At 42.7% G+C, this 18,122-nt stretch overlaps 1 protein-coding gene across 2 annotated transcripts in view; it reads left to right on the plus strand.

The window, feature by feature from the left end:
- The window catches only part of CACNA2D3 (calcium voltage-gated channel auxiliary subunit alpha2delta 3), a 933,078-nt gene that overhangs the window by 186,368 nt on the left and 728,588 nt on the right, over positions 1-18,122 (plus strand). For both annotated transcript variants that reach the window (XM_058288134.2, XM_058288135.2), the window contains exon 3: positions 2,239-2,355. In XM_058288134.2, the coding sequence (XP_058144117.1) occupies positions 2,239-2,355 (117 nt within the window). The remainder of the gene's footprint in view (positions 1-2,238; positions 2,356-18,122) is intronic.

Genomic DNA, 18,122 nt, shown 5'->3' on the forward strand with positions numbered 1-18,122 from the left:
CTGTGTGGCAGGGCACTTCTTGCACACATCAGCACTGCACATGGGCCAGCTCTACACGGGCCAAGGAGGCCCAGGGTTTGAACTGCAGACCTCCCATGTGGTAGGCGGACGCCCTATCCATTGGGCCAAGTCAGCTTCCCCAGGGCCCAGCTTCTTGACGCTTCATGCGCAAGTGATCCTGCAGTCCTTTCTCTCCTGGCATAGGGCATGTTTCTTTCTGAGCCTTCTATATCAATCTCAGCTGTTCTGGGCTCTTCCCAAGGTCAACTGCAATCAGGCAAATGGCTCTTCTCTCCCTGGGACCCTAACTGCTCAAGTCCTCTCCTTTCTGTTACATGGCAGGATAAAAAATGACAGCGCTCTTTCTTCCTATATGACTGTCTGTCTATGTGAGTGTTCATTTATATCAGACCCACCATGGGGGCAGAGACTCAACCTGAGTCATATTTTACTGATGTGGTTGAATCAAAAAGCCCTCAAATCAATCTTAACAAGTAATCTAATTAAATTAAACTGAATTTAATTTCATCAAAGGGTATCAGATCCAGAGGAATAGATTAGTTTACAAATTTAATCTTTGTCTTTCTGGGATTTCATAAAATAATCTCAAACTGCCACAATGAATAAATAGAAAGCCCCCGATATTTTTAGTTCCTCGGCTTTTTGATAACTACATGAATGCAATGGATTCATGTTGACATGAAAACTATTTTCAACTCCATTTGGAAGGTTTTCATTAAAAAGCAACCTTCCTTTCCAGTGGGGACAAGTTTAAATCTTTACTTAAACCAATCTTTTGGTCTCAGGACCTCTCTACACTCTTATAAGGTATTGAGGACCTCTAAAAGCTTCTGTTCCTGTGAGTTGTAGCCATTAATATTTAGTGTATCGGAACTTTAAAAATATTAAAAACTCATTGTATGTTAACATAAATAACATACTTTATGTAAAATAGCTATACTTTCCAAAACAAAAAAAAATTTAGCAAGAGGAGTGGCTTGTTTTTTTCTTTCTCATTTTTCCAGATCTCTTTACTGTTTGGCTTAAGAGAAGACAGCTAGATTCTCATTTCTGCATCTGCATTCAATCTTTTGCAATATGTTGACATATATGAAGAAAATAGCATCTTATATAGGTTTGTTGCTGAAAAAAGGAGAATCTCAGGGACCCCCGTGGGTTCTTGGACTACTTTGAGATCTGCTGGCTTATACAGATAAATTACCAGGGTGTGTGATAAGATTTACATGTAAAGTTGTCTCTGAGAATTTGAGTAAACTATGGGTCAAATCAGTTGCTCATGAACCAACTAACAAATTATGATATCTTAAGTGTTATTTTCAAGTTTTTGTACTTCCGGTATATGCACCTTTCTTTGAGTTCCTTGAGAGTATGTAGGAAGTCCTCAATAAACCTTTAGTGAATTGAAGTTGATATAACAAAGTCTACATTGAGAAATTCGACATTGTAAAAAGTTTGTGACTGCTCTGTCATGTTACTTCTTTGCAATTCTACTCTAGTTCCAGGGGTGGACAAACTTTTTCTATAAAGGGCCATACAATCTGTGTTGCAACTATTCAACTCTGTTGTTGTGTCATAAAGCAGCCATAGACTGTATGTAACAAATGAGTGGTTGTATTCCAATAAAGTTTTATTAGGTGATAGATTGGATTTGGCCCATGGGTGGTAGATTGCTGACTCCTGCTCTAGTTATACATAAAGTCATAGCCTTGAAACTATTTTTCCCTGAAAGCCCACTCTTTGGCCATGAAAAAAAAACAACAACTAAGTTTTTGGTGATCAAGGAAAAAACACAGCAAAGTTGAATTTCTTGATTTTATATCATGACACATCTGAAATACTGGGTTTCCAATACTTTTTGCGTGATAGCTAAGGAATCTGGGACTGTTCTCCAGAAGAATGGCTGAGCAAGGTCAAATTTTAACTGTACAGTGTTGATTTCTAGAAAGAAAGGAGATGGATAATAAATAGTTTGATTGCTTTGGGGCTTGTTCCTTCCCTGGGTGCTAGTTAAGTTTCCAAGGACAACAAATTTTCACAGTTCTCCTTAGTTGGTTTAATAATGTTGAAATACAGTCCAATATCCCCTAAATCCAATGAAAACAGGCATATTGTAACCTTATTTTCACTTATTCCTTGTAGGTGGATATACTCTAAAATCTCAGGTGTGGTGTGTCTTATGGTATCATGTGCCTTTAATGTTGCCTTCCCTCCTCACAGAAATACAAAGAGTACGAGAAAGATGTTGCCATAGAAGAAATCGATGGTCTTCAACTTGTGAAAAAGCTGGCAAAGAACATGGAAGAGATGTTTCACAAAAAATCTGAAGCAGTGCGGGTAAGTGCCTCTGGCTTCTGCTCTGCATTACCCTAAGACAAGGTCAGCTTCAGGAAACCGGCACTGATGGCACCACAACACATTAAAGATTTTTAGAATCATTAAAACTGAATCTTCAAAAGATAAAAGTTGACTCAGTTATCATGTGCACACCTTTATTTCTTCAATCTTGTTAACCAGGAGAAGCAATTCCTAAAGGCACAATTACCCTTTCCATATAAGTTCAGGTGCCAGTTTTAATCTTGCAATTTTCTGCCTTCAGCAGCAGTTTCACTGATTGAACTAATATGACACTAATTGCCAAAACTGTTCAAAGGTACATTGTGGTTGGACTAAGCAACTCTAAACAATTTAAGCAATGCTTACCAAAATATGGAATTGAAAATCTTGATGTGGTAAATGATGTTTAGATGAAGTTGGAAGTTCTCCTTACACCACTATGATTTAAGAGCCCCCTGAAATTTCATATCATCAGCAGGACAAATGAGACCTATGTATCAATTTGGATTTCCAGCATGACTTTATGCCTTGCTTCCAACCAAGCAGGCATCTTATGTACTTTTTGTGTGTGAATTCTTTTTTCTTTTGATTTTTTTTTGAAGATACATAGATCACAAAACTGTTACATTAAAGAATATAAGAGGTTCCCATATACCCCTCATCCCTTCCCCCCTTACGTTCTTGATTTAGGACATGGGAATACTGCAATATTTTATTCCATGCCAATTGACAGAATTGTGGGAAATAATGGCAATCTGAAGAGTCTTATTTCTAATGTATAACCTACTTACCTTTCAGTTTTAATAATTATCTCCAGAATCATTTTGTTATGAAAGATGACTTCTTTCTTTAGCTTGTCTCACACTTAATTGTCCAAACCAAATTTCTACAAGTTATGTTTCCTTTAGGCCTGCCCACACATTTTCATGTCTTGAGTTGCAAATTTTGATTCGGGGTAGAAGGGATTGTAGCTTAGAAGGTAAGAGCTGAGTTTAATCTGGGTTCAGTCCTTGCCTTTGTCACTTATTAAGCTTTCACCTTAGGTAAAATAAAACAGTTTCCATGAGTCTCAGTTTCCCCATGGTAAAAATGAGATCCAGTTAGGTGATGATTTGAACCATTTTGCCAGCCCAAATCCTGGCATATACACAGTGCTCAGTTGACTGGTAGCTTGTTGCTGCTACTAGGATTATTAATTAAAGTGAGATGAGACTTTACTGGAAACTCTGGAGTGCTTTGGACGGGAAAAAAAAAGTGCTTTTGTCTGCCATTGAGATAATGCGCTGACAGCCAGCCCTGGATGCTGCATGGAGGCCCCATATGTCACTATCTAGAAGCAAGTGACCTTCTTTACAGACCTGACAGCCTGGGAGTCATTCAATTCTAATAGACTCCAAAATAAAAATAAATTTTTAAAAAGTCCACTATAGTCGCTATTTTCTATTTATAGAATGAACATCCATTTTTGGTAGAACTTTTAAAATACATTGAAAATTCACGCAGAGAAAAATATGACCTAAAAATCCCCACCACCCACCAGGAAGCCATGGCTTGTGTTCTTGTCTGTTTCCTTCCTTTCAGTCTTTTTTCCTTGCATTGCTGTGTCTGCCTGAGTGTGCTTTTCCTTTTCGTTTCAAATTTGCAATTGTATTGCCCTTTCACTTTTATATCCAGCTGCTTTTCACTTCTTTATATCATTGTTATAGTATATTTCCTTGTGTCATTGTATTTTGTGGTTTTCTTAAATAGTCGCATAACATTCCAATCTGTGGGTGTATCCTAATTGATTCAAGTGTTCCTCTCTATTTGGGTGTTTAAGTTGTTTGCAGTGCTTGCTATAATTAATGCTGCAGTGAATATTCTCGTGTGTTAATAGTAGATCCACTGACTGAGCACCTTATTGTCCTTGGAGGCTCCTTTAAAGGACTCACTGATCTTACCCTCCTGACAGCTCCGTAATGGAGGTTACTGTGCTTATTCCATTTTACAAAAGTGGGGACTGAGAGGCAGAAGTGCAGGAGCCTCACCGAGGTCACGTGGCAAGTGGGAGGTGGGCTCCAGGCACATGGACCCCAGAGTCCACGTTCTTCACCCGCTCCCTGCCCTCAGCACACTTGAGTGTGCGTGGATTCCTTGTATCCTAGATATGGAACTGCAGTTCCAAGGCTCTGAACCACTCTTGAAGGTTCTTTAAACATCTGATAACATTTCTGTCTGAACAGCCCTGTGCGGTCACAGTTCCTCCAGTAGGAGAGTTATGTGAGGGCCCATTTTCCTGAATCTTCGCAAAATATTAAAAAAATCAACCCCCACCCCACCCCCAAACCAAACTAATTAACATTACTGATTTAAGAGAGAAAGATGATATTGTTTTAATTTACATTTCTTTGTGATTTACCAAATCTTAAAGTAGAAAGAGACCTCTCTCTTTAGGTTCCGCCTCTGCAACTGCAGATATGGGTGCCCTGGTCTCTGGAAATTGGGGGGCTCGTACAGGGTGCCACAGTGACGGAGAGACCCAGAGCCTGGACCTCGTCACCTGGCTCACCTGGCGGGTTAGACCTGGACTCTGGAAAGAGAGACCTGTTCAGGTGGGAGGCCAGTGAGAGAGCTGAGGAACCTCTGTGCCCCTCGATGACTTACGATGCTTGAGTCCGCAATGCGCCAGATGCTGAGCCCCCTACGCCTCTCATCCCATTTGGCACTCACATCAACCCTGGAGGGAGGACTGTTATTATCATTGTTTCTGAGACGAGGGAGCAGGCTTGGCAGGGTGAAGTTGTTTGCCCAGAGCACAGGGGCAGAGCTGTGTGGTTTGTCTTTGCACGCAGGTCGTAGGGCCACAGGGCCCCTGTGTGTATCTGTAGAGTGGGTTTAGCTCAGTGCCTGGCAAACAGAAAGTATCCAGTGAATGTTTGCTCTTCCTGCTGGTTAAGGGACCTTCAGGCATGTGAGCATTTAATAGCGAGGGAGTCCTGAAGCTTCAGGTAGCACCTGGGTGATGACAAGAGGGAGCATGAGTGACTTTTGCATCTTTGTATTGCCTCCTTTTAAAAACGTTTGCTTTAAATTAGTGAGCTAAAAAAATTGACTATTTGAAGTTAGTGTGGTCTGAAAAGGAAAAAAATAATAGTTGCTATGTTTGAACTGAAATATTACAGAATAAAGGCAGACAGGATTCTTTGAAATGTGTTTTAAAACAGATGTACAAGGTCCTTTGTAAGCACGCTCGATGCCATAAAACCTAGGTTTATGGTGCAGAGATATGTGGGTGTACAGCTCTCCCCACCCCGGAGCTTTAAACAGGAAAGAGGGTTTTGTCCGTCAAATCAGGGCTTGGTCTGGAGACAGAGTGGCTGCTGAGACTTGGCCTGACCCCCCTTGGGAGCTATGTAGGTCTACTGGCAAAGTCACAAACCATGTGACATCTGGGGTGGGACAGGGTGGGCACTACGAGGTGTTCTGGGTGCTGTCTTCTTTTGTGGCCAGGGGAGCAGTGAGTATGATGAATTTTCACATGCCAGTGAGACTTGACTTCTCAAACAGGAGAGGCTTTTGTTGGCCTGTGATCAGTGTGAGCATTTGATGAGCAAAGCCCTCCATCAGCCTTTGATGAGCAAAGCCCTCCATCCTCCTGGTTTGCCTGTGGTTGGCAGTGGAGTCGTTATTTGTGGCATCACTGAGCAATGGGGCCCTTCCTTTCCCAGGCCACCCACCGAGCAGTGACCCCCTTCTCCAGTGGCTCAGGAAAAGAATGAATTTTTAGAATTTGCCGTATCACTGTGATGCACCACAGGAATCTTACATTTTCAAGCCCCTATCTCCACCTCCCAGAAATTTGAGCCCATCCGAGGTCCTAGCGCATCCACAACAAGGAACAGGGTTCCTTCCTGCTGGTAACTGATTCAGTGCCAATTGCTCATCAGTGGTGGGGAGCTGGGAAGGAATCAAGGATATGTATAAGAAAAAACTGGTTCATGAACAATATTGGTGATTAAAATTTCCATTGATGTATATAAAATATTTATGAGACTGGCGATAGCAATTGAGAAAGCTGCAATAACAACACCTTTAGTCTATGAAGGTGGGTTCGGTCAGTGCCAGAAAAAAATAATGGTGCACTACAGTAACCCAGTCCTTTGACATCGCCTGTCATCTCTTGGCTGTTAAACAATGTTGGTTTTTAAAAAATTTCCTTTGTCTCTTCTGCTTAGGTTTCATGATCTTCCTCTGTCACTTTTCCCAATGATTAGTTAAATCCAACGGATTTTATTATACTCGTCCCCTATTTGAATTACTCTCCACTATGCAATTATCCTATCACAGAAAGTCCTATATTTTTCCCCGTTAGACATCTGAAGTAAATGTGAAACCTAAAGTGACCTGCTCATTACATAACTTCTATCATCTGCTTGGTAATGGACTATATGTAACCTTTTTTTTTTCAGGTTAGCAAATTACAAATAACCTTAGCTCCAATAATTGCCATTAACATAATGGTGCCTTCATCGTGGTAGCATTTCGTAACTATTATTTTCTAGTGGCTTTTTAGTGCCATTGGTGGTTTAGATAATTTTTTCAAATCCACTCTGAGGTTTGATGTGGAATGTTTTAACTTAAAGCCAAATCATGTTCGATGCTGCGATGCTACTCTTGCTTTTGTGTACAGTGCCAGTGCCCCAAGGCCTCATCTCCCAACTTCTTTGTTCAAACCCGTTCATGCCACCAGTCTCTCAATTAGTGTTGCTGAGCAATTTATCAAGCTTTAAGTTCCTATGAATGGATGAGAAATGGAATCAATTTGCTTTTAGTTCATTAACATTTCAATGGAGATAGTTCACACGTTGGATGCACAGGAAGCATTATATGGCTACCCTGGACTCCAGCTGGACCGTTCCTAAGCAGCACCTGGAAATTCTTGCTTCTGTGTCACCAGAGAGTCACAGATTATCTGTGATATTGATAAGAGGTAAATTTGACCTGGCTCCCTTTTTTCCTGAATTGCTGATGCTGAGATATTTTCTCTGATTTGAGGGGAGGGAAAAGGCAGAGGGTGTGCATTCCATGGCTTTGGCTATGAGGGTAGTCCATCCAGCCTGTCCTTTGTCTTTCAAATCTGAGCCTCCACCAGGAATAGAACAAACCATCAAAAGCTGGAACAACCATCTGAGGCTCCAGGGAGCTCTGAGCAAGTGCAGCCAAACGTGCAGTTGGAAGAGAATCTGCAGGAAGTAATGGAATAACTGTGGGCATCTCTCACTAAAGGGATGCACTTTTAGGACAGATTATAACACAACGAGGGCAAGTAATGATCCTGTAGTTTGGTACGGTCCATGAAACTGAAATGAGCAGCACAACCATTTTAAAAAAGTAGATAAACCGGGAAATGGCAAAAGAGGGACTTTGGAGAATCTGTAATTTTATACTAGGATTCTCCAGAATGGTTTCCTAAAGGTGAATTCTCCAGTTTGGTTTTGCCCTTGGTTGTGTGGAGCAGTTCTGGGGTTGGCATTCCCTGCCATCATGCTGATTTGGGCCAGAGCTGTGACCTCGTCCTGCCCTCCCAAGAGTTGCTGGCTTCAGTACCAGGCTTTTATCCACAAAGCTTTCCTTCTTGGCCTATTGCAGAGTTCAGACTTCCACAACTTAGACACATTTCACAGTGAGAGAGGGAGATACAGGATGGTGTCTTAATTTACTATAGGGTTGCTGATGCAATGTACCAGAAATGGGTTGGCTTTTATAATGGGGATTTTAGTTAGGGTAAAAGCTTATTTCCAAGACCATGAAATGTCCAAATCAAGACACTATCAGAGATGCTTTCTCACCAAAGCCAGCTCCTGGTGATTATGGTCTCCCGTTCTGTGGGAAAGCAAGATGGCGGCCATGTCTGCCTAGATCCCTTTTTATCCCTCCCGACTCACCGTCTCCTGGAGCCCAGCTGTGGGTGATTAGGCATAGGGCTTGTTTCTTTCTGGGCCTCCTCTGTCTCTGCTGCTCCGCTTTCTTCTCAAGTTCAGCTGTGGACGATCCGGCAAGTGGCAGGACTCCTCTCCTCAGTCTTGAGCCGCAGTGTGGGCCCAGCCTCTCAGGGGCTTCTTTCCATGCCTCTGTGCACTGCTGATTCCAGACTCTGGGCCCTTGCTCAGCCTCTCGCTCACATGGTAGAATAAAAACAGTGGCTTCCTTTCTCTGTGTCTCTTTCTCTGAGTCTATTTATATAAGACCCAGGAAAAGGGCAGAGACTCAACCTGAGTCAGGCCTCACAGATGAAGTCCAATCTAATCAAGTGATCTAAAGTGAATCCAGGGAAACGGACTTGGCCCAGTGGTTAGGGCGTCCGTCTACCACATGGGAGGTTTGCAGTTCAAACCCCGGGCCTCCTTGACCCGTGTGGAGCTGGCCCATGCACAGTGCTGATGCGCGCAAGGAGAGCCATGCCACGCAAGAGTGTCCTCGCGTAGGGGAGCCCCACGCGCAAGGGGTGCGCCCCGTAAGGAGAGCCGCCCAGCAGGAAAGAAAGTGCAGCCTGCCCAGGAATGGTGCCGCACACACTTTCCGTGCCGCTGACGACAACAGAAGCGGACAAAGAAACAAGACGCAGCAAATAGACACAGAGAACAGACAACTGGGGAAGGGGGGGAATTAAATAAATAAATCTTTAAAAAAATAAAAATAAAGTGAATCCAATGCAATCAAAGGGTACCACCCCCCACAGGAATAGATTGGTTTAGGAACATAATCTTTTGGGATTCACTAAAGAACGTCAAACTGTCGCAGATGGTATCTGTTTTGGTAGCCTATCAGGCGAGATCTCAAATAGGCAAAAAATTAAGAACATTATTTGCTCTTTAAATTTATTTCCTCCCCCAAACAATTAACCAGAAGTATCTAAAAGAACAAACTCTGTCGGGAACTGTGAAGAGAGATACAAAGCAAGTTGTAGCCAGACTCACTAAGTGAAGAATCTGTTTGTTTCAAACCTTGAGTAGGATATTTAATGCATTTCAAAAGTACTCTGAAGCTTGTACTGTAAATAAACTTAATCCTGTCCCACTTATTTTCTGATTTACATTGATAAAATGATAAATCAGGCACTTGAAAAGAGTGCTTCGCTTAAAAATAAATATCCTCTCTTCTTGGGAAAAGCTAAAAGGGACTAGATTTCATATTAAGATTTCCCCCCTTCCTATTGCTACCTGCTGTTCATTGTGGAACTGATTCCCATTATAGCTGTTCTGTGGAAAGTAATTGCTGTTGTACAGTAATTCAATTTCAGTGCATTTACGCATCACTTCACCAATAGGGGTTTATCTGGAGAAACCTGGGACTTGAAAGCTTTTTATCGAGAAATTCCACATGCAGCAAGATGTTTTTCCTAGGTAACAGCTATCAGTATTTGCATTTAATAAACATTTACCTTCTCAGAAAAATGGATTTTCCCCCTGCAGAAAAGATTTACACCAATCTTCCAAAAACCTAGAGGGTACTATTGAAGGAACTTTCTCTAGATGTTTTTTGACTGATGCATGTCTACATATGTATGACTATAAAACACATCTATGTTTTTATGTAAATATATACACTGAAGCATGTAAAGCAGGATCCATTCAAATAAAGCAGAAAATATAAGCTATATAGAGGATTCATATCTGCAAGGGCTATATGGATTCTTCTGTTTTTAAAAACCATCTCTATTCATAGGTCCCATAAATATTGTTGGGGTTGCATACTTTCAAAAGGATACTGATGTGGGATATATTTGGCCATAAGAAGGAATGAAGTTCTGCAACACCCGGCAACATGGATGAAACTTGAAGGCATGATGCTTAGTGAAATAAGCAGAGCTCATAAGAACAAATCTCTATGATGCTACTTGAATAAGATATCTAGAAATAGAGCAAATTTGTAGAGACAGAAAGTAGATTAAAGGTTACCAGGTAATGGAGAGAAGGGGAAGAGGGAAATTGTGCCTGGTGGGTATAGAGTGTTCATCAATAAAAATTAATAAAAAAGAAGACCTGTTAACTTGGAAATGGAATCCAGCATTTAAAAAATAAATTTGTAAATTAAAGAATTGTTCTTAAGCGAGAACTGATTCATGAGAACTCTTCAGATGTAAAGTCCAAAATGAGCTATAAATGTCTTAGTTGCTGAATATAACCTAACGTTGCTAGAACTGCCTGTAGGCCTCAGGCAGCGAGGGGACTGTACGCATCTAAAAGACTTTTGTCTTCTGCCTTCGGTTCGTTTCTGTTATCATCTCCGAATTTCAAAATTGGTTCCTTGAAAGAGGAATATATTTCTTTCAGAAAAAAAATATGTTTTGAGGTCACACACGAAGACGGCAGAGACTCATTCTTTGATATTGCTGCCTCTTGTGGTGTGCTACTTTTTCTTTTGGCAAACTGGATTGCAGAATCTGATATGCACGAGTCAGAAAATTTGGAGTAGAAACCGCAAACCAGAGGAAACTTAAAAAGTAGCAACCATCTGGATTCACAGTTTTGATGAGGTAAGCAAACCGTCCTCGGTTAATGGTTAAAGGCAAAACCGCATGGAAGCGCATGGTCTTTGTAGGTCTCAACCTACAGGACTGGGGCTTGCTCTAACCTACTTGAGACTGTACCAACCAGAGTCTCACCAAGGGGCCCAGAAGGCCACTTTCCCCACCCTGTGCGTGAGCAACTCTGCTGCCTCCTGATAAAGATCAGCTTTTTGCTAAGGGAAGAAAGGAGCCCAAGTGCACGTTTTACATATGCCATTTCATCCCCTGCCTCCCCCGGCTCTTTGTTTTCCATCAGCCTCACATATTTAAAGTTGGGTTGGCTCAGTGAAGTGCATCCTGGCTTTCCTGCTTATTCTAGTGATTTCGGCCTAGTAGAAAGAGCTCTACTTTGTGGGCAGAACTACTGTGCCAAACCCTCCCCAACTTCATGGTTATTTGTCCCTTTCCCAAATGTTTGACGAAAAGCTCTCTGTTTGCAGAGCTTTGTGGAAGACTGAGTTCTGGATTTCCTAATATAGCTCACTGCAGTGGGTTGAGTGGTGGCCCCCAATAAAATATAACCAGGGCCTAACCTCAGAATCTGTGAATGTGAACGTATTTGGAAAAGGGCATTTATGGATGTAATGAAGTTAAGAACTTTGAAATGAGGAGATCATTTTGGATTATGTGGATGGGCCCTAAATCCAATGACAGGTGTTAAGAGATAGAGGGCAGATAGAGATTTGAGTTAGACTAAAGAGGAAGAGGCACAGGCACACAGAGGAGAAGGTGCTGTGAAGATAGGTAGAGATTAGAGTGAGGCTTCTAGAAGCCAAGGAATGCTGAAGATTGCCAGAAGCCACCAGAAGCCAGGACAGAGGTCCAGAATGGATTTCCTCCAGAACCTCTGGAGTGTAGCTCTGCCACCACTGTCAGAGAATATGCATCTGTTCTTTTAAGCCTCCCAGTTAGTGGTAATTTGTTATAGCAGTGACAGGAAACTAATACACTCACCTATGTGTTTTAATTTTATTTTATACTTTTCATTTTGTTTTCACTGATTATACAAGTAATACCTAAGTAATGCACATTCGTTGTAAAAAAAAAGGATTGGCAAAAAATAATAAAGGAGAAAGTAAGGATCACAGCATCAAGAGGTATTAAAAGGTACTTAAAACCTTTCTGCACTTTTTATTTTTAAGCATATAAATTTATCTTATAGATTTTTTTTCTATTTGTGCATGTGTGTATGCATAAGTTTTTTAAACATTATGTCATTCTTTCTTGGAACTAGCACTTTAAAAAAATAGCATGCTGTGGATGTCTTTCCATATTATTAAATGTACATTTCTATTATTTTTCGTGACTGTGAAAAAGTCTGCTTTCTGAATGTTCCAATCAAGCAGTTCTCTGTTGGTGAAGTCATTGGTAGTGTTTCCCTATTGTAAGCAACATTATGACAAGCTCCTTGGCAGATAAACTTGTGTCCATTTATTCGATGCATTTATTAGGAGGCATTCTTAGCAGTGACATCAAGGCTTTTGATATATCTTGCTAGATGACCCTCCCGACAGCATGCAGCTGTTTGGACTCCCACCTGCAGGACTGGAGAGTGACTCTTTTGCTACCTTCTTCTTGAGCATTGGATATTATCTGTCTTTTGGTCTTTGGTAAATCTGATAGGTAAAAAGGGAGTATCCTGTTTTACTGTATTGTCCTTTAACAGCTCACAGTTTGGCATGGTGGGTCTCTTCTGGCCCCCACCTGCCCTGCTACAGGCTTTAAGACAAATTATACAATGTCACAGAGCAAGGGTTTAAGAAAAGGCCAGTGTCAAATAGAGCAGAAGACCCAGACACTGATCCCTGTTGTCCCACAGAGAGGGTGCAGACCAGACTCTCCTGGACACATCTGAGGGCAGAGTGTCTGTCCCCAACCCTTTCTCTCCTGGAGGGTGAGTCTCAAGTATCATAAGAACGGCCTTGTCAGGGTGGGGTGGAGAGACAAACCAAGGAGCACCCAGCTGCCTGGATTTGGGGTGCCAGTTTGGAGGAATTGTCTGTAACTCCAATAGCCTTGCACTTGAAGGCAGTGGTACCCCAGGGTATGTCAGACCATCCTACTTTGAGAGAAAGCCCCTAGTCCCAAGGGAAGGTGGTGAGTTCGATGCAGCCCCTCCCACTGGGAAGGGCCCTGGTCCCAGCTGGCTCATTGTCTGGGCATGCTGACAGCATGCCAGAGTCATTTGGTTCACATGTCCTCATCATCACAAAGGGAAGTTGACCATCTTTTTTCTATGTTTATTGTCCCTTCCTTCCTCCCTCTCTCCTTTTAAGCTGCCTCTCAATGCCCTTTCCATTTCTTACACTCTATGCTTGTTTTCCTTGTTCTCTGCTCTAGTCCCGTGTTTATCACATTGTCTGAATCTACAGTTAAGTGTTTAAAGTAAACATTTGTTGATTGACTGACAGACCTTCATCTTGAGTCAGCATACACTTAAAGACAGGGTGAGATGGTCTGAACCTCCTCCCTTTAGCCAGAGAACTCCTGAGTTGTGAAGGGGAGGAAGAAATTGGTCTCCTTCTCAAGCCTAAGTGCAGAGAAACTGAGGGCTAAAGGGTTTTCTAAAACCCATCGCTGTTTGCTGCAAGGAAATGAGCAGTCCGTGTGCTACCCCGAGACAAACATAGGCTCCCTGTTCTTCTGCTCCAGCCAAATCCCTTCCCTGTGGGTCTCCTTCTAGAACTAGATGAATGTGGGAGTGGAAATGGGCAGAAATCAGGCCAAATGCTTAGAGCAGAAATAAAAGGTAACAGATTTCTGTATAGGGAACCAAAGAATACTTTTATTTCATTTCTTAAATAATGGGAGCTTATTTAAAACACTGTTAAGAATGACAGATTGTATTTCTATGAATGTTTGAACTATTTGTCTGGAACTGGTTAAGGAAGACTTGGTTTTTGGGGAGGAAAAGGAGGAGGAAGTCAGCATGGAACGAGCATCACTTGGCAGGATAGTTTATAAATTTCTCTGGTGTTTGTTGGTTTCTGGCTTGAGGGATATATGTTTGTCTTAATCCATAGGCAGGACAGTAGAGCTAGAGTGTGCGCCCCATGTTTGTGAGACTTTTCTCTACATACTCCCAAGAAGTGAAACAAGCTGATGTTACAAGCCAGTTGAAGAGTTCCCATGAATTGGGTAGTGATGGCTCTCTGGGATGTCAAGGAGAAGACAATTTGGAGAGATGTGAGAGTCCTTGCCAAACTGTTTCCCCTCGTTGGGGCTTGCTGGTGTCCCAGCATTTGAGTGGCTGGGTTGGAACACCTGTCAAAAACCCCCCCTCCCCACCCTTGCCATCCTTCTCTCTCATCATACCTTCTTATTTCCTTTATAAAATGTTTCCAAAGTGGTGCTTACTCTGTCTTGGTGTTGATGTGTAATTGCTCGGCTTCCCACCAGGATACCTTTGTCCCAAGGGCAGGGACCAGGAAGGTCTTGTCTCCCATTATAGCCTGGGCCCCAGCCAGGGCTCTTGGGAAGAGTCTGTGCATGAGTGCGGTGCCACGCTGGGAGCAGGTAAGCTGCCCGTGCCGGAGAAGACCCTCTGATGGCCAGGACACAGGACTGGGCGAGGTCCCAGGCCTTCCGTGTGTGTTGGCACTTGCCCTGTCCCTCTGCGTCCCAGTATTTCATAAGTGATGCTTGAATTTGGTTTACATTTTGCAAAGAAAAATACAAAGAAAACATACTCTCCATTTTCGTCTACAGCGAAATGCCATTTAAAACCAAATTTCTCCTTTTCATTGCGTGTTTTTATTCCCCGTTTTCAAGTCCCCTTGTGAAAGATTTTCTGTCAGTTTGGTCCAACTGAGGGGTCCGAGAAGCCTGGTGAAGAGACACTGACTAGCAGTCACTGAGGCCCTGTTGAAATTACTGCTGGAATCATAGTGCTGGGTGCTGCCCAGAGCCCGAAAAGTAATTAGGCCCATCAGGGAGGAGACACCCACCTGGACCCCCGGTGCCCTCCGACAGCCTCGCCCACTGCAGGTAGAAGAGCCAGGTTGTGTCTGCAGGGAAAGACGTGAAGGATGCTTAGTCTGAGTCAGAGTGGGTGGGTGACAGGGGCGCCCGACACAGCAGTGGGATGCAGAGGTGCTGGTTCCAGCTCTGATTTTCCAGAGTACCATGTTATTGTTTTGAAACCCCAGACCAGGTGGAAAAACAAATGCCAATTTATACTACTCATAAGGGAAATGAAATCTTAAAACATTTGTGGGTGGGAAGAAATTGTGGTGCATCACCTATTTCCCCATCCATAGATCCAAATGATAGAATAAAGCCAAATAATAATAACATTTGTACTACTCCTGCTACTAAAAGGCTACTGCCTATATTTGTATAAATTCCTGGCAACAAGTAAAGGGTTTTCAGAAACATGGTGAGTGCATATTTAATCCGTTTAGGTGGGGATGTGCTGGTGGCAACAGTTTGTACTCTTTGGTCTCTACTTTGCTCTTGCCCCCATGGAGGTGAGGAGCAGCTGGTCTCGCAGATTTGTGAGATTATTTACATTTTAAAAATTTGGTTACGAGAGGAAAATGAAAAGGTAGTTAGGAATGCATTGCCATTTCACTTCCCCTGCATTCAGTGGCGGGCTGACAACCCTTATGAGGAATCAGTCTTTTGAAAAATCAGCCGGGATATTATTTATTACACATCCCAGGCTGTGCTGGCTGCCGAAACAGACTACATACAACGCTTTGTAATATCAGGGGTGAGTGTGGGGTTTTTTCACTTGTGTGCTTTTTAATTAAGTTTCTGCTTGTCAGTTGGGGGGGGGAGTGTGATCAGGAATATTCCTACAGAGGCTCCCCACGCCGCAGCAGCTCATCAGGCTGTTAGAGAGGCTCCGTGGAGAGGGACTTCCCTGGCACCTCTCGGAGCTTGCGGGGAAGTCAGGAAGCTGACGTCTCCTCTGGGGCATGCTTAGGAGTTGCTTATACACATTCCAACACCAGTCATTGGTGGGACCCCCCTTCCCTCAAGCGGGTGTCTGTAGAAACTTCCTGCTAGGCAAAGGTGTTCCAGCATTTTTCACACGAGGTGAGGTAACAGGTCCCACCTGCAGAGAGGTGACGAAGCAGCCCAAGGCAGAGGCGCTGTCATACTGGCAAGGGACAGATGCTTGAGCAGCTAAATGCCAGCGCTGTTAGCGTGCCACTGAGCCAGGAAGCCTCTCTCCAAGAGGGCTTCCTCACAGGATGCCGTGGCTCTGTCCCCGTGCGAGCTGGGAGCCTGTTGTCGTCATCTGTGGCTGTGCCCAAGGCCGGCGGAAACAGGATTTGGCTGCTGAGGGTGCAGGTGGAGGAGACAGGGTTCCTCTAGGGGAAAGGGTGCTCTGCTTTCTTCACTGGGCAGAATAAACACGAGTGGGGTAAGAGGCCCTTCTCCTAGAGCCACGTGTGCACCCAAGAACTCTTACTCTCCAGGGCGTGGCCACAGGGATATGGGGAAGTATAAAGGAGGCCACTGGATCAGAGCTGTCTACTGTGGCCTCCAGGCCAGGCCTGTTTTACTTGGCCCCTGTTGGCTTCAAGGAAAAAAAATGAAATCACATATAAAAATTACAAGTGATATTTTAAAAATTCAGATTCAAATCTTGAAAAATTGCAAGGTGGAGCCACCCTGGGCCCCCATTCCCACACAGCCACAGTCAACAGTCAATGAATTGCCCGGTTGATTTCCTTGCAGCTCCCCAGTCATTTTTGTTGCCAACCTGGCTCCAAAGTGTTTGTAATTCCTGGATTAGTCAGTTCAGGGTCACAACCTCCTTTTGAGGCATAGGCATAATACTTACAGTTTTTAAAATTCGTTCTATGGAAAACAGAGCTAGAGCCATTGTCATTGTCGTCGTTGTCATCATCACTGAGTAACTGAGCACTTCCCATTTGCCAAGCACTGTATTATGCTCTTCAGATATCATTTCAGTTAAATGTTACAACCCTGTGAAGGTGAATTCTAAAACATTCTTGGATGATGTGAGAACATTTTCAGGACTTGCAGTTATTCTGGGTGGTACTGCAGGGACAGATGCTGGACATTTTATGTCCTGCCATGGTCTACTGTGTGGACTGGGGGAGAGTGTAAACTACAGTGTAAACCATTATCCATGTGGTGCAGCAGTGCTCCAAAATGTATTCACCAAATGCAATGAATGTCTCACGATGATGAAAGAGGTTGTTGATGTGGGAGGAGTGGGGTAAGGGGGATGGGGGGTATATGGGGACCACTTATATTTTTTGAATGTAACATTTAAAAATAGAAAAAAACAAAAAACAAAAAATACAAAATTCTTGGCCAGGAATGGGGGTGTAAGATGGCTCATAAGGACATAGGGTAAAAGCAAGCAAACATAGTAAGCGGGCATGGGATTTTTAAATTTTTTTTTAAAATTTGTGAACTATGGGATAGGGCTATTTCCAAGGTCTTCATCCTTAAAAATGTAGGGTTTTAGCACTTGTCTTAGTCTCTTACCTATAATAAGTCCTTTTGTTTTATTGTGCATTTTCTCCCAATCTCAAAAAGACTTGATCCATGTAAATAATTCCAACCTGGTCTCATTCACAGAATCAGGAAACAGTGATCTAGAGTGATTGCCTCCACCTCTCAGAACCGCCCTCCTGCTGCCGCCCACTGCTTTCCCACTGGAATGATGGCTGAGATGGTATCTCTCACATGGAGGTGGGGGTGAGGGACGCTCAAAGTGGCCACATGTAAATGTGTAGCACTTATCTCTCTGTGCAGGCACCTTATTGAAAAAATAATTCATTAAACTTCATTCTAGAAAAGAAAGCATTAAGCCTTCATCAACAACAACATAAAAAGCTCACCATGACAGGAACGGGACAATAAAAGAGTTATTTTAGCAGAATTAACAGGAAGAAATTAACCCCATGAATCCTTTCTTTTTTATCACAGTGTGTTGCATTTACGTATTTTAAACTTTCACGTTTGCATAGACAATGATTTTAAATTAGATTCTCACATCTCCTCTCTGATGTTTGTCTTGTGTGCAGCTTGTCTTAATAACTGTGTTGTTAGCATTTCAAAATCCACTATGTGATCATTGGCTTGACCCAAAAGCATGGCACCAGTAACTCTTACAAATTTTTTTAACAGACTTCTTGAGATATAATTCATATACCATACAATTCACAGAAGAGTACATGTCCATGGTTTTTAGTCTGTTAACCAAGGTGTGCAACAATTAATTTTAGCA

Source organism: Dasypus novemcinctus, chromosome 26, assembly GCF_030445035.2.
Source record: "Dasypus novemcinctus isolate mDasNov1 chromosome 26, mDasNov1.1.hap2, whole genome shotgun sequence".
Lineage (NCBI taxonomy): Eukaryota > Metazoa > Chordata > Mammalia > Cingulata > Dasypodidae > Dasypus > Dasypus novemcinctus.